The following is a 27,042-nucleotide window of genomic DNA, read 5'->3' as shown; positions in this document are numbered from 1 at the left end:
CGGTGTACGCTGGGCGGGCATTGTGAAGCTGTAGTTGAGTGTTAGCAGGCTAACTAGAGAAAGAAAGCTAACTAATCGTGAGAGTGGAAGTGGAGCTAACGTTAAAGGAAAAGGCAACTGTCAAAACAACAAGAGGAGCAGAATTTTTAGTGAAGTGATAATTCTGATAGATGACTACATGAACAGATTTGTAGTTAGTCAGTCAAAGACCGTGTTTGTCAGATGCCCGAGGAGCATTTTGGATACTACATCGATTGTCCCATTTCCAAACGGAAACCATTTCTGGACAGACAGTTCGTGCTAGCTAGCTAGCTAAGTGAATCATCCAGGAGACTTTTCATTGTCACCTATAAACCCAAACTGAATGTTTTGTCTGTCATGAGTCCGGCCGGGTGCTCCCATGTGAACGGTTATAAGGTGGATAATTGGAAACAAAATCTTCGAGTCATATACCAATGCTTTGTTTGGAGTGGTACTGCTGAGACGAGGAGACGCAAGGTAAAAACACAGGAACTTCAACGTTAGCCTCAGAAACAAAAGTGAAATAATTTTAATGTTGCACAGACAGACACAGAACTGGGGTGCAAATGATGTCCCACATGAAGCACACTCACTGAACGGGTTGAACAAAATTACGGTCTTAGTGAAACTACTCTTGCAGCAGTACTGTTGCTAGTGCAAAGGTTAGCCAGCTAGGTTATCACCGGTAAATTAGCTAGCAAGACTGGTTGCTTCTTTGCAGTCCTAACTGCAACACTTAATTTCTCTTTATTAGCTCAAGCAGTGCTTATTCTACCTTTTTGTCGCGAGTGAATCGGCTAGGTTAGCTGACCGGTTCAGTTTGGTAGATGCTGAACAGTTAGCTGGATGGCTAAACTTGGGTTTGAGGAGAGTTGTGGCCATGGGCTAACATTACCACACCAAATTGACCCATTGTGTCTCTCCGCACGCACACACTGGGTCCACAGATTAGCGATTCTCTCTTGGGCATCCAGGTCAGGGATTTTTTCTGCACTTTTCTTCATCCACTCACGAGTTTGGATGCTGGGACGTCAGCAGATTACTTTATTGCCAATTTCTTTTCGGGCTCATCACACACCTGCTCGGCCTACACAGCTCGGAATAGCCCTCTACAATATGATGTCATCACTGGACTGTGTTGCAGTTTCTTTCACTTTCCAACCCGTTCTCTTGCTTTTTGTTTGTCAACATAAACTTGTTTTGTTTTTTTGTTTTGTTTTTGTGCAATGCTGTTCATTTTAAAAAACCTAGAAGCTTCAATTTCACTGTGGATTAGGAACAATTAGTAGGTTGACTATTGTCACAAGAAATCCATGCTTCTCTTATGCCATACGTTTTTATGTCATTATGATAAAATAGGTGCTTCCGAGTAATGCAGGATGGACAGAGCTGGTGAGTTGATGCTAATCCCCTCCTCATCTTCACTGACATACTTAAGAGGAATAAGAGCTAGCTGGCTTGCTTTCTCTCCTCTTGCTCACCTATCTGTGTGCCTCAGTGCCTTTTCATTTAATGGGCTGAATATTAGATGTAAACCTACGTAGCGGAAGAATTCAGCCCCATCCGCATATCTGCTGTGATACACTCTTACAGCCAGTAAGATTACTAGGTGGGAGGGTGGACAATGAGCAAAACAGCCAAAAGCATAGCTCAGTTACGTTGCGGGCATGTCAAAGCAAATAGCTAGTGCAAGATGGTTGACCCTTTTGTTTATACAGTGTTGTATTGACATGCTTTGGTTTGAGCACAGTGTTCGCATTGTCTTCATTGATGCTTTTTACACCCTGAAGCACATCAGAGAGTGTAAGAGAGCATCTGAAAATGTACGAGACAGTTGTAAAAGGTTATCAGTGGGTGACACTGCAACAATTTTACCAGCATTTACTGAATGCTAATTTCGACTGTCTCGTTTCTTTCTCACACTCTACCTGACAGGAATTAAATCAACGGAAGCTCAGTCTGTCTGTCAATAATAAGTAATAAGACTGGTCATTGCTCATTCCTAAGCAATTCACAATGTTCTGCTCAGCCCCCGTAGGTGTGTTTATCTGTTATCTGGCCTGTTGCTTACTTTTGGGAGAACTATTTCTGTATCAGTTTTCAAAGCCTCACACTCTGTGTCATCCCTGCCAACCTCACACTGCTACCTTTTTTGCCAAGATGATGTCTTCCACAACCAGTGCGTTAGCAACAACCACCATTTGTCATCTAAGATTTACCTCTGACAAAAACTGTTTTGTCTCTGCCATGTTGAGAGAAACACAGTGACAATATATGAGGTGAATGGTGAATTTTCTCTTCCCTGTTTTTCTACCGTGCCATGCACTTGCGGACATGCTGCATGAATAACAGTCCACCATGTCTGATGCCCACTGGCTGTCATAGTCCTCAAGGTTAGATGGCATTAAAAGACAATATTGCTTTGAAACCATTTAGGTTGTGCTGTTGTTAGCAAGTTTCTGTACACTTAAAAGCTATCATTGGTACTTTTAGACTGGATTGCGTTAGCCCTTCAGTCCATTTCATCAATTTTTTGTTCTTACATATGAGCACCACCTAGTTCGTTTCACATGTCACTGCGTCACAATACACTTGTGGCCTTGGAATCTTGAATTAATCTTACATAACTGACAACAGGCCTTGCTATGTTTCTGTCATTGAAAAATTGCTGTAAAATACCAGCACTGTGTCTAATAGTGAAATTTTAGATATATAATTACATTTACAGGTTTATTTTGGGCTATGATGCACGTGAAAAGAGAAGGAAAAGCCTTTGTTTTTATTAATTTATGCTAGAAATGCAGCTATGTATATATTTTCTCCATTTGCTGTGCTTTGAAAGACTGTGCCTAGAAAGTGGTCATGCTCTTGCATTACTGAATAGTTGTTGACCAATTAAGCTGACTGCCAAATGGCTTTTAAAGTCAGTTTTGCCTCACAAAATGAGATATATATATATATATATATATATCCTGAATGAAGTGTTCTCTCTACTGTCTAATTGCACTTCAGGATGGCTATATGGGAGTATGTGTCTTGTGTCTTACACCCCCTTCACTGAGCCTCTTTACCACCTAACTAATCTGACATGCAGAGCAGGTGTAGTGCTGCTTCAGTAGTACACAGGGAGTGCACTCTCCTGAGGTAAGGCAGTCTTGGTTTTTGTTCAGAATTATGAGCTAGAAGACGAGGTGCCTTTAACATCACATCCTGGTATGATAACATTGTGCAATACAAATGCCGCATCTGCCCTTGCTTTGTCAAAATGGTTATTTGAATAGATGACAGTGGCTTTGAGGGGTACTCTGAATGTTCGCATGGTTGATAAAACAAGAGCTTATCACTGCACTGCTTACAGCATATTTGTCTTAGTACAATATTGGCAAATACATGGCAAGTGCTGTAGTAAAAGAGGCACATTATACATAGAAGTTGCCATTCAGAGACTGAGAGATAGACAAGATGTGTTTTGACATTGTATTCAGGCTTGGTGTCATTAGCCAGTGCCTTTCATCCTGAATTGCTGTTTTTCACCTTCTCTTTGTTTCCTCAATGCTTTTTTCCTTTACTATAGTCTGTCCTCAGCAGCCTCCCTGCAAGCTGTCATCCTCTCTACCTCAAGCTAAAATCAATTCCCAGGCAATGTGCAGGAACATTAGTGGAAAATCTGTCACCTGCTCTGCATACACAATCTTATAACCCACATGGGTAACAAATGGCAGAATGAATGTCAGAGATAGCAGTTTGCAGAGATGACATCAGACATCAGCAGGCTTGGGATCTGCTATCTTTGATTAGTAAACATTAGGATAATAATTCTTTGGCATGTTGGTCCTAGATGAAATGTCCCATTCGCTTGGGATGAGCATGTAGGTTTACACTAACACAATGTATGAGAGTGTGTACTCTGGAACTGGCACACAAGTGTCAGCCATAAATGATGGATTTAATTTGGTGATGTCAAATGTCCTTTTGCGTAAACATGTCTTAATTGTCCTGTGTGCACAAACACTAACTATATCTAAATAATGTTATAATTGTATATGACACAAATGCTCCATGGAAAAAACAATTAAATGCAAATTAAGCAGTGTATTAAAGATGTTCCACTAAGGGAGATGGCAAGAATAAACAAGTATACAGTGTTTTATCTTTAGTGTTAATGGATATTAAATCCAGACTAATAACTCTGACATGATTTTTCGAGTGTGCATCTATATTCATTATATTCTGTTCTGGTTGAGGTATGCTACATGTCAAGGGCTGTCAGTCAGTAGAAAGGTTTTGATTGGCCATACCATGTAGCCAGAGGGGTGACACCCACTGTCAGTTTGTGTCATGTTACAAAAATCAGCAACATTTCAGATTGCATAGGAGGAACTATTTTTCTGATGTACTTCCCCTTCTATTTTCCAGAGTCTTTACTTTGACCCCTGTCTCTTAATCTGTTAAATGAGCGATTGCTTGAGTATGGCATGTGAGCCTTAGTGATCCTTTGTCTGAACAGATATCTTATGTTTCCTCTCTTAATTGAGATTCTTGTTCCACAAAATTGCCAAGTGCCATTTAAGAAGACTTGCACAAGGATGTCAACACAGCTCGTACATAGAAACCTGCCCTTGCTTTTAACAGTTGAATTCATTACTCTTTAGGCCCAACTCCAGTCGTTTTCATAATTTAAAGTTTGTGACTGGCTGGTGGAGGGGTAGTGTGAATATTCATGAAGGTCATGATTATTTGTTTTGTGTGCTGCTACATCCAGCAGCATTGGCTCTGTTTACTATCTGTAAGACAAGGTTTTATGTCTACTAAAACACTGTAACCATGAAGGAATCTCCCATGCAGTTAAACCAGAGCCATTATCTTAGGTTGAGTGGAAATTGGGCGAGATGAAAGCAGGGAGGGTGGGGTTGGCAGAATTTTACAGCCATAACTGCTTTGAAGAATTTGCTGTCACTTTGATTAAAGGGTTAAGGGTTGTGATCAGATAGCTGACTGAACGCAACTTTTTATTTTATTTTCTAGTTTTGATAAATCATATATGATCAGAGGATCTATGTCGTCTCCCCCCCCCCTCCTTTCCCACAACTGCAAACCCCCCTTCTGCATGTGATGAGGGAACATGAGAAAGAAACCGTTTGCTAGATGTTGCTGGGAATTTCAGAGGTAGGAAAACGGATATATTTTGAAGCATGACACATTTCCTTCGTTCTGTCACTCTCTTCTCCCTTCTGTTCTTTCACTTCACACACACACACACACACACACACACACACACACACACACACACACACACAATGCACTGAGGCACGACTAAAGCCAGAGAGTAGCTGATTCCTGTGCTGTGAGCAGATCTCTTTGTCAGATCTGTCTCCCGTCACATCACAGGCCTGCACCCTGACTCAACAGCATACGTTTGTAGCATCAGGATCTATTCCTCCAGCCTCTTCATAGCCCTTGCTTGTTCCTCTTCTGCGCTCACTCCCACACTTTGTTTTCCTCCTTTTCCTTGCTTTTGCTTTTTTTCTATTTGCAGACTTAGTTCAGCCCACGGTCTCATTGCCTCTTGATCATCCCATTAAATTTATGCCAAAAAAATGCTTGTATTGTTTATCTTTTCATAATTTTAACGCTGTAGTTGTTGGGGCTGAACTTGATTAATTAATCGAAATATTATCCAAATCGCAGGAGCTGCAATCTTTGATAAAGGTACAATGTGTCACAACATACCATTAAAAACAAAGCATTGTGGTGCTACAGAGATACCCCGGCCTATAAATCAGCAGGGGGCTATAGCTTAATATAGCTAGTATGTGCAATGACCATGTAAGCTTATAAGGCTCGGTAAGGGTTAGTTTTAAATTTGAGAATTTGTGTGACATGGGACGAACATGATTTGCATTTTGATTATGCTCATCTCTGTGTAAACTGCATTCATTTCTCCTCTTAGCCCCTCCTATCTAGACAAGTTGACTTTGACTGATTCCGTCTTCCATCTCTCCCACTGACCATTTCTCTTCCTTGCCTTCACTTCAACTAGAGACGGTACTTCTCATTTGACTGCCCAACAGGCTCTGGAAAGACATCACTGCTACAAAGCATGCTGGTCATGGCCTGAGCCAGCCAATGAGGCTGCTGTCCAGCCCTCCCTTAGTACCACCATCTGGCTAATGAGCTGTCAGTCACTCTCCAGGGGCCGGCCAAGCCCAAAACCAAAAGGCAATCAATCTCTTCTAGTGTGGACACTCAATTATTCCCCGTTGTTAAAACCTTGGGCCCAAGTGACAGCTTTTCTTGGGACTAGACATTTTGTCTGGAAATGGTTCTCTGTCCTTTGCAAGATATTTTATTACTTAGGTCTGCTCTATATATACTCACTTTTAAATACTCTGTAGTGCACTAATAGCTCCACTGTGCCTCTATTCTGTAGGTAGTGCTCATAGATTTTCCTGGAGGCAATGTTCAAGGCTCTGTGGATCCTGATTGGTGCTATGGGGATGAAAAAGAAATCAACTTGTCATCTGATGAGATTTGAGTCCAAAGGGACCATTCAGAAGCTCTATGCTATGGATGTCAGTCACATCAGTGGTCCCTCTTCAATGTGTGTGTTTCCTTTCAGTGGAGCAGGGTGGTTGTGGACATCTGGTAGCTGCAATGTTTGACAAATGATCACACATCCTTTTGTTAAGCTGGAGCTTAACTGTTAACCATCTGTGCAGACAAACACAAACACACTGCTGTCTGCATGATCTTCACTCTTGCCCTTCATGTTTGTCAATGTTTGTACTTGATTTATTTATTTTTTTCAGCCTTGGTCAGTCAACACACTGGTGAATTGGATAAATGTTGGCTTGGTGCTCTTGTATGAGCGGACATTCTGTGACTTTTCACAACTCCTTTATGAGGCAGTATGGCAGTTTTCTAAACATGTGTATTTGGTGTGTATTCCTCTGTTCCCGCTCTGAACATGTGTATATGGATACAGGTCGCCCGTCTGGGACCAAATAATCATTCACAACATAATATTAGTACCACACCAAATTTTTTGCATAAACCATAATTTTTCACTGTACTTTAGGGAGTGGAAACCTCTTCTTTTTTTCTCCTAAACCCTCTGATCTCTGGAAATCAAGAAAGAAACACCACCTATCTCTCCTTAATCAAGTGATCTTAATCAGATTCACACATGCACGCCTATGCAGAGCCATCCCATGTGCTGCAAACCCCGCTTTATCCCATCAACTTACACAGCTTGCACAAACCTTTTGAGAAACATTAGGCTACATTTTTTATCAAAGCTTCTCCAACGTGAGTATATCAATTTAGTTCTGCTCCATCTGCATTTTATTCCGTTTTATTTATTTTCCTGAAGACGGCAAGAAGCCAGACTCCATAGGCTGGGGCTCTGGGTTTAGCTATAATGTCCTTATAGAAGTGTGTGACAGTATGAGGCCAAACTAAACACCCCAACAATCCCTCATCTCTCCCACAACTCTGATTCATTTGGATGAAGTGGGAATACATTCTCGTGCAAGGACCACACAGCTTGTCATTGTCAACATAGGTTATAATGAGCTCATGGAGGACGGAAGTGAAAAGAGAAGAGAGTAAAATTCATATTGTGTATGTCTCTAGGGCTGCTTAGTGAGACTGCATTTTGCAGGCCAGGCATTGTCATGTGGAGATAGTGGGGAGTGAGGGGGATGGGGGATGGGGGTAACAACATCATCTTGCCAAAGCACTGACAGGCTGCAGCCCCACGGGGTCAGTCAGCAGCACGGTTCTGGAGCATCACTATTAGTCTCCCTCCCCAGCCTCCTTTGGCTTGTTCATATAAGATATAGAATCAGAAAGAACTAGGTGGATGTATGTAAGTGTGTCTGAGTACTCATAGCAAATGTCTAACAATGTCTGAGTGTGTCGGTATGTAAGAAGACACGCAGAACTGCCACAAGCCGTGTGTGTGTAAAGAATGTACAGGCTTATGAGTGTGAGGCAGCACGGTGAGTCACTGCTCTCATATAGTTGTGCCCTCTACTCTGTATTGACTCTCTCTCCCCTCCCCTCCCCAGTTTGTTCTTTGCAGCAGCAGGAGCGTGCTCAGTAGAGCCAGACCTTTGTCCACATCATAATTGTCGTCATCATTCTCTCTCCTCCTCAGTTACAGCTCATCACATTACTGGCTCTGTTTGAATATATGAATGCATTAACCTAAATGCTGAGGGAGGAATAATGCAGTCAGATTGAAAGAATGCAGGAGGAGATGAAGCTGAGTATGGGTGTTACTTTATTTAGATTTATATGTATGCAGGTAGATCTAGAACATTTGAAGATTCATTCTGTAGTTGTTGGACCTTGGTCATTGTTAGCAAACGGCCACTCACAGACTCAGTAGACCCACAAAGCGTGTAATGCTATCTTCACGTTAAAGATGTATCGGAGATCTATTCATCCAGCTAATGCCTTTCTGCATCTGTTCTTCCATCAATCAACAGCTTTGTACATTAGCAGGTCATTCCTCTGGACATGGAACCCAGCCTAACTTGCCTCAAAGAGCGCATCCCAGATGGGAGATGCAGCCTAGCACGAACGTGAGCTTGCTACCTGTCCAACACTTGTTCCAGTCATCTGAGCCAGTGGCTGATCAATAGCTTATCTAATAGAACATTAAAAGCCCTGGGCACAGATAAAAGCAGGACTGCTGATACTGAGGAATAGACAGCCTGTGAACCATGGTGAGAAAGAGAGCACAGAGAAGCTGGGGTGGGGGGTGGGGTGGAATAGGGTGTTGAGGCAGGGTAGAGTGAGGAGGAGGGCAAGGCGTGGCGTTGGCAGGATTACTTGTTTTTGACTTGGAGTCCTGGTGCAATGGAGGAGGAGTGGGGACTAACATCACTGCTTAGGTAGGATAGACTTAGAGGCAACCAAGAGATATATTTAAGAATTCAGTTGAACTCACCTGTGTTTCCACGTAACCTGTGGCTTGTCTTTTACCTTTTGCTAGCACATGTAGGGTTTCATTTAGACTCTGAAAACACAAGTTCTGCTTCACTCTCTTTTTATCTTCTATTCCCTTCTTTTCTCTTTGCATGTTAATGACAAAACCTCTACCATAAAAGTTCAAAGAGTCTCCTGTAAATGTCTGTCTTGATCTTGGTTTTAGTGACAATTAATCCCTTTGTTTCTTCCCATCACTTGCCATATATCCCTCTTGGAAAAGCACCCCTTGCTGATTTTGGTGCTACCTCTTCTCTCACACACCCCCTTTCAGAGCTGACAGAATAAAAACAGAGCTTAGGGTCTGTGACCCCGAATATCCCTGCTACTGCAATGTCATCACAATCTAGCCTATACCTACTAATGCTCAGTCAAAACACAGACCTGACTGAGTTTTGCGGCAGCGCATAGTAGCATATGTCTGGTGTTTCATGTAAAACCCATATCCCTAGCATGCCATGACACAAGATTCAGATCCGTACCATCACAAACAATTTTTTTGTTGAAGATCTGCCAGGGAAAAATAAGACTGTAGGTAGAATGGATATATTTTTTAAATCTAAAGAAATTAACATAATTACTCCACAATTGCTTACAACGAGCTTTATTATATAGTGGTGTGAAAGTGTTTGCCCCCTTCCTGATTTTTTTTTTTTTTTTTTTTTTTTTTTTTGCATGTTTGTCACACTTAAATGTTTCAGATCAAACTAATTTAAATATTTGTCAAAGATATCACAAGTAAACACAAAATGCAGTTTTTAAATGAAGGTTGTTATTATTAAGGGAAAACAAAATCCAAACCCTGATTGCCCCCTAAACCTAATAACTGGTTGGGCCACCCTTAGCAGCAACAACTGCAATCAAGCGTTTGCAAACTTACAATGAGTCTTTTACAGCACTGTGGAGGAATTTTGGCCCACTCTTCTTTGCAGAATTGTTGTAATTCAGCCACATTGGAGGGTTTTCGAGCATGAACTGCCTTTTTAAGGTCATGCCACAGCATCTCAATAGGATTCAGGTCAGGACTTTGACTAGGCCACTCCAAAGTCTTCATTATGTTCTTTTCAGCCATTCAGAGGTGGACTTGCTGGTGTGTTTTGGATCATTGTCCTGCTGCAGAACCCAAGTTCGCTTCAGCTTGAGGTCACGAACAGATGGCCGGACATTCTCCTTCAGGAGTTTTTGGTAGACAGCAGAATTCATGGTTCCATTTATCACAGCAAGTCTTCCAGGTCCTGAAGCAGCAAAACAGCCCCAGACCATCACACTACCACCATCATATTTTACTGTTGGTATGATGTTCTTTTTCTGAAATGCAGCGTTACTTTTATGCCAGATGTAATGAGACACACACACACCTTCCAAAAAGTTCAACTTTTGTCTAGTCAGTCCACAGAGTATTTTCCCAAAAGTCTTGGGGATCATCAAGATGTTTTCTGGCAAAAATGAGACAAGCCTTAATGTTCTTTTTGCTCAGCAGTGGTTTTCGTCTTGGAACTCTGCCATGCAGGTCATTTTTGCCCAGTCTCTTTCTTATGGTGGAGTCATGAACACTGACCTTAACTGAGGCAAGTGAGGCCTGCAGTTCTTTGGATGTTGTTGTGGGGTCTTTTGTGACCTCTTGGATGAGTCGTTGCTGCGCTCTTGGGGTAATTTTGGTCAGACGGCCACTTCTGGGAAGGTTCGCCACTGTTCCATGTTTACGACATTTGTGAATAATGGCTCTCACTGTGGTTTGCTGGAGTCCCAAAGCTTTAGAAATAGCTTTATAACCTTTTCCAGACTGATAGATCTCAATTACTTTCTTTCTCATTTGTTCCTGAATTTCTTTGGATCTCAGCATGATGTCTAGATGAAGATTTTTTTTGGTCTACTTCACTCTGTCAGGCAGGTCCTATTTAAGTGATTTCTTGATTGAGAACAGGTGTGGCAGTAATCAGGCCTGGGTGTGGCTAGAGAAATTGAACTCAGGTGTGATAAACCACAGTTATGTTTTAACAGGGGGCAGTCACTATTTCACACAGGGCCATGTAGGTTTGGATTTTGTTTTCCCTTAATAATAACAACCTTCATTTAAAAACTGCATTTTGTGTTTACTTGTGTTATCTTTCACTAATATTTAAATTAGTTTCATGATCTGAAACATTTAAGTGTGACAAACATGCAAAAAAACACTTTTTCACACCACTGTATACCTTTTTTAAAAAGTAAAAATGAGCGTAAGCTCCAGGCAATAGAAATCAATAGTGGCTAAAAACTTCATGACTGGCAGGATGATGTGGATTAGCGATGGACAGTTAGTTTAATCTTTTCGAAATTCGAACAAAAATTTACGTCACAGATGTCTTGAGTGATAGATACAGAATTTTATTTGGCAATGCATTTGGATGCATGCAGTTTATTAGAACACAAAGCATTTATGCATAGTTAAGACCAATAACCTAACATTGGCCTCATTATACTGACCACTTCCAACCATTATTTGAGTATATACTGCAAATCCTTTGTTAGCAACATTTGTGTTTGTTCTTGTGGGAACCACTAGCTCTCGAACAAAGCTTCTTTATAAAATTAACCTAAAATGTTGTGGTCTTGGATGATGAGGTTTTGAGTCATCCGTTAAGTTATTTCATGAGCTAGTCATTGCTTTATTATACCACATAATTTATTAGTTTTAGCTATTTAGTCATCCCATTGCACAGAGAGAGAGGATGAAGTGAAACTGACAACACAGCCTCTTTTATTTCTCTGCAACAATACGCTTTAATGTTGTTCAGATGGTGTCAGGTTATACTATTGTATCTCTAGTCAAAAGATAGCAATAGGCAGACAATAGAGTACAGGGCATTTGAGTTCAAGTCCAGTAGCTTAAGTTAGGTGTGTAGGAGTCTGTGAGTCTGTCTTACGAGATAGTGTCCCACAGTGTACCAGAAACTGAAAACTGGAAAATCTCTCCAGCCAATAGTTTCTCATTTAGTTCTTCACCTTTGCTTCACACCTCCTTTCCCTCTGCCTTCTCTCTATGAGTGGGCGACTCATTGCGGCAGATCTGCACCCTGAAAGGCTTTGATTCGATCACTCTGTCTTTCCTCTCTTATTACTCCTCTCAATTTCTCCCTCTAAAAAGCAGGCTTGCAGACTACTTTCTGCTGTACTTCCACTCACGTCACCAACAGAACTGTTCAATGAAAGCATTGAGCATAATCACCGCTAAAAGATTTTGCATTTACTGATGTACAAATTGTTTTTAAAATGACCGTGGCATTTTAGTATACAATCTGCATGCTGTACATTTTTTAGAGGGTCAAAATGAAATGGATTTGGGACTATTCCTAATACTACCTTGTGCCGGGCATCACATCCACATCTTTCTTTTTTCCTCTCTCTCTCTCCAGTAGACCTGCTGTTGAAGCTCTCTACTATCGTATTGTCCATTGCGGTGTTCAGACAGTGTCACCTCAGACAGCTCCACCACAATTAAGGCTCCAGGTTCAACAGTCTGTACACAGCTATACAGCCATATTGCCTGCATGTCTGTGAGGCCTATGCTGCTGTGTTTATCAGCTTGAGAGTTTTTTGGATGCTTTTTCTGTGAAACCTGTTAGAGAGGATGGGGGTTGTGTGTTAAATGTAAGCACTCTTAGACAGCTGTGGTCTTGATGCCTTCATAATGCAGTTGTTAAAACTCAAGCTCATGTACATGTGAGCCTGCACTCACACACAGCATCTGTATCACATTTCTCGCCAAAATTTGTGACAGTGTTCACCATGTCCATATTTATCTACCAGTCTTTGTTCAGTTCATCTTTTCTCTCCCTTACATTTCGTTGGTCATGGGCACTCATGCTAGACTAACAACCCTTCTCTGGGCTCCCCATTCTCACAGTTGTTGCACATTTTTTTACTTATCAAGGCTTGATGCTAACTTTTTTCCCCAAGGAGCACATGCTCCAAAGTTGAAAAATTTAGGAGCGCATAAAAACTTTAGGGGTGCAATGAAAATGTATCAAATAATGTTTTTCGTTAATAAAGAGATACAAGGAGACATTTACAAGCAAAATGATTTTAATTTATTTGAATACAAAAAGTACACTAGGTTTTGAATTATTTCTGTTTCAAACTGTATTTATTTAATAATTTAATTATTTTTACTTTAAACTGCTTTAAAAATGGTATAAACAGTATAAACTGTATGAACGGTATGAACACCTCTATAATAAAGTAGTTCTTAGTTCTAAACACCAAAACTGCAGGTTAAAATTGTTTCCTACCTGCAGTGGAGGATGAACTGGTATCGCCCCTGGGGGCTTCAGTTAACGTTACTTCATCACCTTTCTCTTCCATCTCCTTCATCTCCTCCTCGCTGTCGACTGTTTCAGTCTAAACTTCCGAAACTTCAGTTTCTCTTGCACTCTCTTTTGAAATAATGACTAATAGGCTTCATACTTTCAGTATGTTGCTATCTAACTTTAGCTATCTATCTAGCTCACTGCGTCTTAATTCTTGATGTCTTTTTTTTGTTGTTGTTGTTGTAGGAAAAAGTGCTCTTTGCGCTAACGAGTGGATCACGTGATTTTTTTTCAGCAGGCAACATTGGTTCAGCACAGTGACTACTATTATTGTCGTTGTTGTGTTTTGCTGAAAAAAAAATAGACTTCTTGGGCTGAATTTTGTAATGCTTCTTATTCGCACATGTGCTCCTAAATACATTTTACAGTTCGCAGACATCTAGTTTTAGTCGCAAAGGTGAGTGAAACTGTCGAGCCCTGCGTATATACAGCATACCCACCAAACGTAATTTGAACTATGCATAAGGCGGGGGGACCTATGCCCCTGTGCAGCCCCTGTAGGGCTCATTTTTGCAGGTTTGCCGAAGATGTCAGGCATTCTAATCTTCAATTTCTCCAGTTCCCTCTGGGTGCTGTAGTCACACCAATTGAATAAACTCCAGCCGCTGTTACTGTGTGCTTCAGACAGATTCTGCTTGCCTTCTTCAGTGTGCCTGCCAAACATTAAATCCCATCATGCCCTGCATGTGTTAGAGAGCGACTGGACTGTGTGAACAACTGCACTGGATTTGTCAACAGGCCCAGCAATCTTTAGTCTGTCTTCATATCAGGTCTATTCAAACACTGTGTCCTCTGAAGTGTTTGTGTGACTGACTGGAAGATAGAAATCAAATTCAGCTGGCAGGGAGTTCCACTCTGTCTGCCTACACCACTCTACATTATATAGCTCAGGGCTCTGTCCTGCTGCAAAGGATTTTCTCACCACACTGACTGCCCTCTCCTTTCTTGCTCTCAATTCCTTTATCCCCTTGTCCTTCCCCAACCCCCTTTCTCCCTTGGGTCTTTCCCTCCAGGCCAAGTCGTGTATCTGTCACATGTGTGGCGCCCACCTGAACCGACTCCACTCTTGTCTCTACTGCGTCTTTTTCGGCTGTTTTACGAAGAAACACATCCACGAGCACGCAAAAAACAAGAGACACAATCTAGGTAAGCCAAGCACTCACTCATAACTTTTTAAGAAATGATTCTGGAGCCAATCAGAATTAACTAATTGCTTTGTAGTATTAATTAAAACATCAAATTGTGTATCATAATTCTCCATATTAAAACAAAAATCTTAAGAAATAGAGCTAAAATAGTTAGTTGACAAATGATAATATCAATATATTGTCCCTCCCTATGTCAAAGGCTCAGTCCTCTCAAGTCAGTCCTCACATTCACATGCACCCTTGTGGCCCACTGCAGCATCAGCTATTATCAGTGAGGGATTACAGCATTACTCTGGGCAACTTCCTCCTCTGAGCAGACAGGGAGCTGAACCTCACTCTAACCGCAGAATATTACCATTCTGGTGGGAACGCCTTATCCAGTCAAATGTCATGGGTTTAAGTTAGTACACTCCCCTTCATACAGCAGCAGGGGAGGGGTAGACATTTCTAATCCACAGCTACCAGAAAGCCTAGCTTCATCCTTACATCCTAATTAGTCTAAATAAGACAATGACACTAATGAGCAAGATTTTGATATTACCCTGACAAGGACAACTAAATATGGAAACGGGAGACAGTAGGGTGGCTTCGTAGTTGTCTGAATGGCTTTAATTGATTTTAATGCATTTCAACAGTTTGGTTACACACACACACACACACACACACACACACACACACCTCATGTGCACAGCTACAGCGTTAATTAGCTTTGAGCTTTCCGCAGGAGCCTCTCTGACACTTCTCCACCTCTAATCAAATTAATCCAAACTCCCCTGTCTGCTAGACTGCTAGATAGCAAGCTCCCTTCTCAGAACTCCTTTTACATCTTTTTCATCTCCTTTTCTTAACAACCTCACTCCTCAGGACTCCTTTCATGTCTTCTTCCTGTCCTTTTTTCTAGCCACCTCATTCTCTGGACACCTTTCACATCTTCTTTTCTTCCATCTCCCTGTCCTCTCATTTTTTGCTCTCGTCCTTCACTTAAGTCAGCAATATTTATCTGTGTCTTGTGCAGTAGTCATAGTCTATATCTTCTTCCTCTCGCTGCCACTAATGTTGCTCTCATTTTTCTCTCTTAACTGGGTTGTTGATGCTGTCCAGAGAGGAGCATCCTATTCAGTGCAAAGTTTCCAAATGTAGCCATGGTTCACCAGAGAAAAGAACGATGACATGGAAAGATGATCATGCTTTTCAAATGTCTTTAATTTTTTCCACATGATTTTCTTTGTATGCTCTCTTATCTCACAAAGAAACACACACACACAAAACATGGCACTGTGATGACAACATAACATACACCAGTCAGGTTTTCTACATGATTTATTAGCTCACTTTCTCAGTGTGGGTAGCACCAAAAACAGAAAATGTCCGGTTAAGCTAAAAATAGGTTGTCACGGCAACAGAGCTGAGGTATTGTTGCCGTGGAGTTTTAGAATGGAAGAGGCTGGTGTGTTAGTTGAAAGCCCAGGTGGGGGTGGGAGACAAATACAACTATTCCATCACTGCTTCCCTCACATATCTTATAATTGTTTAGTGCAAGCAATGAGACATATTGCAGTGAGTGGAAAATGCAGGGCAGAGAAAGCACTTGTCTTGAGGCTGGCTGCCAGTGAGGTTGGACAGTAAAATAAAACCCATTGTGTGATACTGTGGTGGAAAAATCTATTTGTAATTATGGTTCAATCTCTCTTTCTCCCTCTCTTTTCCTCCTTCGTGTTTCCAGCAATAGACTTATTATACGGTGGAATATATTGTTTTGTGTGTCAAGACTACATATACGACAAAGACATGGAGCAGATTGCCAAAGAGGAACAGAGGAAAGCCTGGAAATTGCAAGGTATAGCATTTTGTTTTCTGTCAGAGAACTTAATGCAGCTTTTGAAACAAGGCCACCTGATATTTCAGTGCCGTCACATTTGTGTTTCTTTGTATCCACAGGCATAGGGGAGAAATACACAGCATGGGAGCCAACCAAGAGGGAGCTAGAATTATTACGACACAATCCAAAGCGGAGGAAAATCACTACAAACTGTACCATAGGTGGGCAATAGACTGCGCTATTCAGTCTGCGCAGCTTTTCATCCTTAGACTGTGTGTGTGTGTGCTGTAGGGATTCTTTATAGCTGTGTGTGTGTGTGTGTGTGTGTGTTTCTACATGTGCCTATGGCGCAAGTGTACTTGGGGTTATTCTTGCATTTAAGTGTGATACCCAAGGTCAACAGGACCAGGCAGCCCCACAGGCAGTGCACAGCAAGAGGCAGAACACAGTGTTCCCTCTGTGATAGACGCACACCACAACGGGTCTGAATTTGTCTCTGTGTCTCCTCAGAACTTGTTTTATCTCTGTACTGTTTTCTCAGTGATCTGTTGCTTTGTTTTTTTTTCCTGCTATCTCTATTGTGTTTCTGATTTTGCACATGTCCTTTTGCTGTTTGTATTTTTCCCTCTGCCTGCTGTTTCCTGCCATCCTCCACTCCCTTGTATCTTTAAAGAGCTTGGTCAGTAGCCCTGATTGGGCAGTAGACTGTGTGTGTTTACGTGTGTGCGCACACCAGGACCAGTCTGAAGTGTTACAGCTCTTGCTGAGTCCTCTCTTCCAGAACGAAGCTTTGCCCAAATGGATTAGACCCAAGACCTTGCTCTGTCTCACCTGTTCTACTGGCCATCACTGGAGCACTGTAGCTTTACTTTCTCACTCTAAATTAATCCATTCACAGCTTTGGGGTCTGCTCCGGGGGCCAAAGATATCCAGTCTACTATCACATAAGACAAAGAAAAGCAGCAAATTCTCACAATTGAGAATCTGTAACTAGGTTATATTTGGCATTTTAGCTTCATAAATTACTTAAATTATTAATTAATTATCAAAATATCTATCTATATGTGTGGTTCTTTTGGTTACCAATAAATGTATGCTCTCTAATTTTGGTGATTCACATTCTCTCCATTGCCAGCAGTATGAATCATGTCATGTTTTGTCTTCATTGCCATGTTGTTCTCACACTTTTCTTTGTCTCCTCTTGTCCTGCAGGTTTACGAGGGTTAATAAACCTGGGCAACACATGTTTCATGAACTGTATTGTTCAGGCCCTAACACACACACCGCTGCTGCGAGACTTCTTTCTCTCCGACAGACACAAGTGCGAGATGCAATCAAACTCCTGTCTTGTGTGTGAGATGTCGCAGCTCTTTCAGGAGGTATGATCCACAGTTTGCGTGTGTGAACTTGTTACATAGGTTTGTTTAATCCCGCAAAGAAAAGAAGAACTTGTGATTAAAAATGAGCCATAATTTGAGAGTTTTTTAACAACCATATAATACAGAATGTTCTCTCGCAGTGTAACCCACTGCAGAAGGCTGAGTCACTGTTGCGCTCTTTTGTCGAGTCCAAAGAGGGAGGAGGGAAAAATCCTGCTTGAAAGGAATGTACAGAGCCGCGTACAAATGAATGAGCAGAGCGCAGTAATTATACCTTTATTGAACCTGATCAGTCAATGAATGATGAGTCGAATTATGTTCCACAGCCATTTATAGCCTTTTTAACCCCAGATCTTTGATACAGAAGTTTAGCATTTTACATCTGACAAACTTGTCGGCCCTGAATGTTATGTAATTTCTGCCTGGTCTGCTCCCACACTGCCTCGCTTTTTTCTTACACCCTCTCACTTCCCAGTATATATGGGCCCACAGATGGCAAGTGGTGCTATAATGAGTTGAGTCATCATCCCCTCCCCTCCCCTCCCCAACGCACTAACAAACATACACGGTATCATTCCAACGTCTTTGTACTTCCATGTCTTCTCCCCATTCTCGAATTTCATTGCTTACTTCCATCCTCTTCCTTCATTCTTTTTTAACCCGCCTCCATATTGTCATCAGAAGCTGTCTTCTGACTCTGCAGACACGCGTGCGCACACACATACACAAACAGAGCCTTTTAGATGTGAAGGTGAGAGGCGCCACCCGCTTTGATCAGCCACTCTCTCTCCTCTCTCTCTCCCCCGTTTCCTCCTCCTCTTGTAGCGTTTTTTCATTTCGTTTTTTCGTTTGTCAACCACTTTCAAACTGAGCAGTAAGATTCTGGAGACGTCAGCGTGGCATGTTTTTCCCTCTCACAGCTCAATCAGATTTCAGAGAGATGTGGAGAATAAAGCGAGGCGTGTGCGACATCTACGTGTCGAGAAATGAGAGCCCTCTGTGGCATTAATGAGCTCTGGTTGGAACTTCATTGTAGATATTTGCACCCTGCCAACTCTTGCGCTCTGTTACTTTCTTACCAGCATCTCCTGACCCTGACCTGGATTGTCACTCACTCGAATTCCCATGGCAAAGACTCTGCAACACTTCACAGATAGATGGTTTTGCTCCAAACGCTCCCATTCTCCAGCCACTATGTCTTCTCTGTCTTGCACCTCACACCTCTCCTCTCTATAGATGTCATTAGAGCTGTTGCTGTTAGGTGACATGTCAAATCTGATGAAAGTAGCGGTTTAAAGAGTCAGAAAATCACCTTGACTGACAGAACATTTGTGTTACGGGTTCAACAATGAATCATAGATCACGTTGAGCAATGTAGCTATGAGACTGGCAAAGAGGTGATAAAATATAATGCACCCAGTAACACCTGGAAAAATAGGCTAACCCCTATCCCCTATCCCCCCACTTCTCCCATCTTTCTTACATGCTCTCAGTTCTACTCGGGCCACCGTTCGCCCCACATTCCCTTCCGGCTGCTGCACCTGGTGTGGACTCATGCACGTCACCTCGCAGGCTATGAGCAGCAAGACGCCCACGAGTTCCTCATCGCAGCGTTGGATGTACTACACAGGCACTGCAAAGGGGACACCATCAGTAAGCTATATAACCAATCAAAATATCATTCCCAGTGTGTATACTGCATTTGGAGTAAAAACAACATAGTATGTTGTCTTTAAATGCAGTAAGTTTAAAGGGTTTACTCTAGATTTTTTTTGCATGTGCGTTTGATATTTTCTGTTAGGCCAGATTGAGAGGAGTGTGTCTGGGACTGGGCCACCTACTGTCTCTGATCCAGCATGTGGGGTTGCACCTTAGATCTACTCACAGAGCACAGTGCCTTACATCACTGGAAACATACTGAAGGAGACTGACAATGGTGTGTACCAAGGGGAACAGCAAGCAGTGTGAGGAATGTCAATAGGCCCCTGCAGCAGTGCAATGACAGGCTGACTCACCCACAGACCCTGCAGTAAGGCTTGCTTCGATTAGCTATAGGGAATCCAGAGAGTTGTGAAGTGGCAGGGAGGCTCTGCTGCAGGGGAATGTTAAAGTGAGAAAGAGGGCCAGACAGAGTCCTTCAGAGGTGCTAAAGAGGTTGTTGGTGTTATCTGTGTGTGTATTTATACTTTCTGCTCTTTGTGTTTCGCAGGAGACGACAACGGGAAGAAGGCCAACAATCCAAACCACTGTAACTGCATCATTGACCAAATCTTCACTGGGGGCCTGCAATCAGATGTTACCTGTCAAGTTTGCCAGTAAGTTTGTGTGTCTGTCTAGTGTTTTGGTGAAAAAGTGTAAAGAAGCAAAGGAAATTTGGAAAAGTGGAAAGTCCTACCTGAGATCGTAGAAAAGGTTTCAGTCGTAGTCACAATAGGCCTGATTACTGGGCCATCATGGAAACAAAAGAAGGTCAGTTTCAGGTGAAACTAGGCAGAGTAAACAGCAGACACTCAGGAAGACTCTTCCCTGAGGGCAGGGCTTAAGCAACACAGATTAGCTTAAATTTCTGAGTTCTCAGACCATTTCCACTATGGAGAATGACTTCCGGATGGGAGCCGAAACGTCTTGATTTTGAAAACAGTGTCCAGATGACTACGACTGAAACCTTTTCTACGATGGAACACTCCTGGACGAATGAGGGACTGCACCATCTCCCACCTGAGATGTTTGCTGTCCATTCATCTTGATGGAGCATCACATCACCACCTATACCCCTTCTACCTCTTTTCCTACATTTACTTATTCATCCATTCATCTATCCTTGTTGTCCTTCGATGCCGTAGTTGCCTCTCACCGCTGGGCTGATCGATGTGGACACCACCCGTCCTCCCAGAGTGGGTGAACCACTGGTTGTGTCCTCTCCACTGCTCTTATTTAAAGACCCGGTCCCTGCAGAGCTGCTGTAAGGGGGTTGTCTAGACAGCAGCACAACCCAAGCATTGCCTGCCTGCCTGCCCCCTAGAGCTGTCCTGTCACATTAACACTAGCACGCTGCACTGAACTGCAAAGCACCTCACCCAAACTAGCAGGCAAGCCAAGCCTCTCTTTGTCCCTCTCTTTTCCACCTTCCTGCTTCCAGCAATAGACTTATTATAAGGTGGAATATATTGTTTTGTGTGTCAAGACTACATATACGACAAAGACACGCCAAGCGATGTTACCTACCTCCACAGTGAAAAGAATCGGTAAGGCCTTAAGCAACAGAAAATGCATCCCCCAAGGTCTTTTGAACAAAAATGGTACCATATTGCCATATTACTGCGGGGTTGCTCTCTCACCATCATAAATACGTGCCCATTTGCCTTAATAGCCACCTGCTGATACCACCGGGTATTACAGCACCACCACTCATCTAATTAACAGTGATAATGTGCAGTAGCCCATCCCCCATGCGTATATATTTGTGTATACTGCATGCGTTCAACACTGGAAGCCTCGATTTTGCCCGGGCTGCAGTCATCACAGTCATAGGGATGTAATAATACAAATTCCTTATGTAAAGCCAATTTGATGTAACGCTTCATTGAATTGTAAATGGACCTGGAGAACAGTGTGGTAATTATGCACATTCACACACTCAATCTTCCAGCAGGCTTACACAAAAACATTATCACAATCTTCAGAGGTTGTGTGAATTTAAGCGTATGTATTGCCATCTATGTCATCATGATTTCATCATGAACTGTAATAAGTGACAAACAAACCTACACATAACCACACTCTATTTATTAAACGTCGTAAACTGACTCCCTTCTCTTTCTTTTTTTCTAGTGGGGTTTCCACAACGATAGATCCATTCTGGGACATCAGTCTGGACCTTCCTGGCTCATCCACACCTTTCTGGCCCCTCAGCCCTGGAGGGGATGGCAGCACAGTCAATGGAGAGAGCCACCTGTCAGGATCCACCACGCTCACAGACTGCCTACGCAGGTACAGCTTCAGTCTCAGCTGACACCAGATAGCTTGTCTTTTTCTGCCTGTCAGGTTTTCCTTTCTCTTTGTGTTTTTTTTATTAATGCTTTTTATTTTTTTTATTTGTTTTACATCTGTCTAAACTAAATTCCCAGTTATCTAGGTTGTAGAATATGCTAAATCAGAGAAGCTTCTTGGAAAAAAAACAAAACAGAGGTCAGCCGTGTTTCATGTATAGTACTACTATCTTTGTTCCTCTGCGCTGATACACAACACTGACAGTGTTAAAACTTTGTTAGATTAAAAATGAATCATGTTCATGACATTTGGAAAGGAAACGAGGTACTGCCAATTTCTACTTATTTTCTTTCAATAGGCTTATTGTCCTTTATCCCTTCCTCCACCTCTCCAAATTCATGGGTATCAATCGTCTCCACTTGTGGTAAAATAAATTTCATTCATGCCTCCACTTGTACGAGGGGTCACATATGGTGTCCTTTTATCCCTGGATCTCATCTTCAGCCGTCACCAGGTTGGCAGAGCAGGTGTGACCTCTCATATCTCCTCTACTCCTTCTTCATTCTTGCAATTTCTTTTCCCTTTCTCCTTATCTTATTTCAGTCCCTCCCCTCTCCATCTAATTCCTTTTCCCCCGTGCCCTCACTCTCTACCTCTCGCATTTGTCTCATCCTCCCCCTCTCTTTCTCTTGCCTCCTTTCCTTCCGACTTTTCTTTTTTTTTTCCCTTGTTTTTTTTTTTTTTTACTGCAGCTCCTCACACACCCCTAGTTGCTGCAGCAAGTCTCTTAAAGGTACAGAACTGGTTGTTGCTGTTGCCGTGGTGATAGAAGCGTTGGCAATACTAGCAGGGCTCTGGGTTGGGTGGGCTGACATACACAATGGCTGCACCAAAACTCTGCAGGCAGACTTGATGCCCAAGCCCTCACACATCTTCAGATCCAATTCATGTCAGTCATAGGACTAGAACTATGTGTTGTGGGGTGTAAAGGAAAATATAACCATAATAGTTTTCTTCCTCTTGTTCCCCAGTTTTCACTTCCTCTCTCTTGTTTGTCCACATGTTCTCTGCTCTTACACACCCACTGTTCTTCTCTTTTATTCCAACCCTGTCTCTGCAGGTTTACACGGCCCGAGCATCTAGGAAGCAGTGCCAAAATCAAGTGTGGTGGTTGCCATAGTTACCAGGAGTCCACCAAACAGCTGACAATGAAGAAGCTCCCCATCGTAGCATGTTTCCATCTCAAAGTGAGTCAGCCAGTGACTACGTGCTGCCAGTTATCACTTGTTATATTATAAGTCACTGTCTGACAATTGAATTATTTTAAGGGTACATTGAGATTTTACTCCAAAACAGCCAATACAGTAGTGTCTTTTAAATAGAGCTGTGATGTGGCTCAAACAGTCATCCAAATGCTTTATTTATTTATTTTTTTATCCTATTTAATTTTAATTTGTTTTTATAACTGCATCCATCTGCATCGTATTGCAATATATAGATATATTTACATGCCATACTATATGATCAATTTTGTCCTGTGTATGCAGTCTTACATCTGATGGAGGCAAAGTTCAGATTTTGCAGTCACTTAGCTGTCTGGTACATTGCTTCTGCGTAGATGTGTTCATAATTCGATTCAGTTGTTGGTGCACTACCTCCTACTGTGTAGCCTATTCACACAGTGTCCCAGGACACCTCTGATTTTAATGACTCGTACAGTCGTCCACTGTCCATGTTTTATTTATCATAACAGTATTGGAGGCCCATTATGTATTTATGATATTCATAAGAACAGGCTGCAAGAAGATCGTCTTAGATCAATCCAAGCCTGTTATTATCTTGTTATGAATGCGTAAGTGTGTGACAGCCAGGATGGAAATCATGCATTTTCACTTTTCGCTAGCTGTTTTTTTTTTTTGTATGTTGTAATGATGATGCCTGTTATTTCTAAATATGTGTCCTCTCCCCACTCTCTCTCTCCATTCCCCCCCCCGCTTATCCTCCATCTCTGGCCATCCCCAGCGGTTTGAACACTCTGCAAAACTGCGGAGGAAGATCACTACATATGTTTCCTTCCCTCTAGAGTTGGACATGACACCCTTCATGGCATCCAGGTAAGCCTCCACCTAGCAGCCCTTAGCTTCTCTACCCCAAATAGTGAATCTTGTCCTGCCAGTGTTCACATCCAGATATAAATGAACACAGAAGTTTCTAAAAACCCTGGAGCAGCTTATTTAATTGGTTTATTACATTTTAATGTTTGCACATGTACATACTGTATGATACACAATACATACTCTGTACGGACACATCTGCATCTATGCCAAAACAGCATTATTAAATGCTCCCTATAAATATATACTAGTGTCAGTAGACCATGCAGCAGCAGTCTTGCCCCACCCCTAGCAGTAGCATCCATTCAGCCCTGTTAAGAGACAGAAAGATCATTAGAGGTGCAGGCAGGGAGGATATCAGCTTTCATAGATAGGATAATTCTGCCATCTAGTGGATTTGTGTGCCAGTGTAGCATGTTTACGTGTACATGCAGCATTATATATGCTAACATCTTGGTATTCTTTTCTCCTGCAGTAAAGAGAGCAGAATGAATGGGCAGTATCAGCAGACGGTTGATGTGATAAACAACGACAATAAGTGAGTACCTTGGAAAACATGTATTACAGCAAACTGATTTATTAACACTGTCACTTCACAGCAGCACTGACATAGTATAAATTTCTACTCTCGCACAGCAGCACATGCTAATGACCTGAAGCATCCGGCTGTGACTTCCCCAAATGAAATCAATTTGAAGCCTATTAAAAGCTGCTTAGTTTTCTTCATCCATGGCAGTTGCAATAGCTTTAATTTTCCAGGACATTTACGGGGAATTAACTGTCTTAATACCATTGACAGGTTGCTTGTAGTAGAGACAAGAGTCAGTATGCTCCTTGATGAGGCCGCTAATACACAAGAAAAGACCCTGAAAGAGCAACAGTATGGGGGTTTAAGACAAATGAAGGCACCCATGTATGGGGAGGATAATGGGGCTTTATGAGATACTTGTGTTAATGTGAAGTCAGACAACAAAACAAAGACAAATTCACATCTTCTTTTATTTCCAGGTATTCCTTGTTTGCGGTGGTCAACCACCAAGGCACATTAGAGAGTGGCCACTACACCAGCTTCATCCGCCAGCACAAAGACCAGTGGTTCAAATGTGATGATGCCATAATCACCAAGGCCAGCATTAAGGATGTACTTGATAGTGAAGGGTAAGAATGGAAACAAGACATTAGCATTGCTACAAAATGTTACAGAGTATAAAATCTAAATGGAATGTTTCTCTCCCCCCAGGTATCTCTTATTCTACCATAAACAGTTCCTTGAGTATGAGTAGTCTTTGTGACCACGGAGCATGAAGAACCACTGCTTCTAATGAGAGAATCAAGGGACTGGGGACAGGATGAAACACAAACACACAAACCTACCTGAAACTCTCTGACTACCAGTCTGCACCTCCAGTTCTGGAGGACAAAAATAAAGACGTGTGAAATCATGCAACCTTTCAAGAGAAAAAAAACAAAAACAAGCACTGAGCTACTTCTTGGCATCTACTTGACAAAACTGAATGAAGAGGAGAGAAGGAGGAGGAAGCGTCTGGCGTCGTCAGTTCCAGGCATGGGCAGAAGGAAGAGGCCCCACATCCCTCTCTATCCCTTCTCCTTCCTGCTGCAGGGGCACAGTCTGAGCGTGACTGACCGTTATGTTGGTTGGGCACATCTGGATTTTTTTTACAGTATTCTGACCCCCCCTTCACCCCCCCTCACACAGCCTCCATTTATCTCCCATGGTGCTCTCGTTTCAACTGACCAAGCATTTAACTTAGTCATGATGGAGGACAGTTTGTTGTCATATGCATATGGGACTGAACGCAAAAAAAAAAGAATAGAATCAATGTATTATGAACTTTGCAAGAACATTTTTAAAGGTATGGTTATGATTCTTATCATTTGTGACTTTAGTTATGAAATACTGTATGAATCTAGTATATATCTATTTTTTAAGAGCAAAGAAAACATGGGAGAGCTTAGAGACGCTGCCTTTGCCAGTTGCTGGGGAAGTGCTGCCATGGAAACTAAGCAGATTTGGACCCGAGTGTGCTCATGTTCCATTATTTACTGTGTTGATTGTTTTATTTTTAAGTCTGGTTGAGGGCAGGGAATATCTATTTTTTTAGCAACTCATTGAATTTTGAGTTTTTGTTTACTGTTCTTTTCATTGTCTTTTTTTAAAAGTTTTCAGTACAGTCATATGTCCCTCGCTGTTCTGGTACTGAAAATGTTTTTGGACGTATTATACTTTCATTCTTGTGGAATTGTTGGTATAATGATGGTGATGATTAAATTGGCTCACTTTTGCTGTTTATGAATTGTATGTTGAATGTGAGCTTTGGGTTTCGTATGGCATTCTGAAGAGAAAGACTCATACATGAACTCCAGATGAGGTCCTATAATATGTGAGAATGCTGTGGTCTCTCCTCATTTAACACCTTGAATGCTCTGTGCAAAAAAAAAAGCCCATTTAACAACACTGCATGCGACTGGGCTCTCATGATCTTATAATATGTGAAAAATTGCCCTCAGTAATGCCTCAAGGCCTGCTGCCCATCATGATTTTTGTTCTCTAGTTTGGGGATGGGAAGACGATCATGTGAGAGAGAGAGAGGGTAAAACACATTGCACGTATCTGGGCACTGTGCGACCACAGCCTGGTTCTGTATCCATCATCTTCTCCATGGCAACTGTGTGGCTGGTGTAGACCAGTGTGGTTGGTGGTGTGTCTTGCCTCTGCAGTGCAGTAAACCCAGTGCTCTATTCAATCAGTATGGTGTCAAGTCAGACTTTAGATAATGCACATACACATCAGGGTGTTGTGGTCTGTTTTGTTTGAATATCACTGATTGTGTATGTATAAAAAATATTCACTCATGTATAAGATGAGGGCTCTAACCTATCACAAAGTAATGCCACATAAAAACCACAACCCCTGGTTGTTTAGCTGCTCTGTAATTGAAAACAAACATGCATATCCTTTGGTCTGCTGCAGAACCTCAGCTAGAGGGCAACGGAGGGTTTCTGAAGAGTAAAATCAAAGACTTGTAAAGTGGTCGCACTATGGTTTTGATGTATCACGGAGCAGTTAAGGCCACCCAAGGACATTCAGGGACGCAGCTGAAACGAAAAGGAAGAGGAGAGCTTCATTATCCGTTTCAGTGATTAAACTCAGAACAAAACTGGAATGTGTATGTACTGTCTTTTGTCTAATTTTCCATCCATCCT

The 27,042-nt window shown here is 42.0% G+C and overlaps 1 protein-coding gene across 2 annotated transcripts; it reads left to right on the top strand.

The window, feature by feature from the left end:
• On the top strand, nucleotides 1-27,002 carry LOC122868948 (ubiquitin carboxyl-terminal hydrolase 22-like). Of its 2 annotated transcripts, XM_044181412.1 has the most exons (14): nucleotides 1-498; nucleotides 1,381-1,413; nucleotides 14,381-14,513; nucleotides 16,239-16,352; nucleotides 16,454-16,555; nucleotides 17,547-17,713; nucleotides 19,207-19,366; nucleotides 19,923-20,028; nucleotides 21,545-21,703; nucleotides 22,824-22,950; nucleotides 23,726-23,817; nucleotides 24,293-24,355; nucleotides 24,826-24,975; nucleotides 25,058-27,002. In XM_044181412.1, exons 1-14 carry the CDS (start codon nucleotides 379-381, stop codon nucleotides 25,098-25,100), a joined length of 1,569 nt encoding a protein of 522 aa, XP_044037347.1. In that variant the 5' UTR covers nucleotides 1-378; the 3' UTR covers nucleotides 25,101-27,002. The 2 variants fall into 2 exon arrangements, with proteins under 2 accessions (XP_044037347.1, XP_044037348.1); XM_044181413.1 differs by lacking the exon at nucleotides 1,381-1,413 and having other exon boundaries at nucleotides 3-498.
• The last annotated feature ends 40 nt before the right edge of the window (nucleotides 27,003-27,042 follow it).

This window comes from Siniperca chuatsi, linkage group LG21 (assembly GCF_020085105.1).
Source record: "Siniperca chuatsi isolate FFG_IHB_CAS linkage group LG21, ASM2008510v1, whole genome shotgun sequence".
Lineage (NCBI taxonomy): Eukaryota > Metazoa > Chordata > Actinopteri > Centrarchiformes > Sinipercidae > Siniperca > Siniperca chuatsi.
Note: the sequence above shows the minus strand (reverse complement) of the source record. Positions and strands in the feature narration are given on the sequence as shown.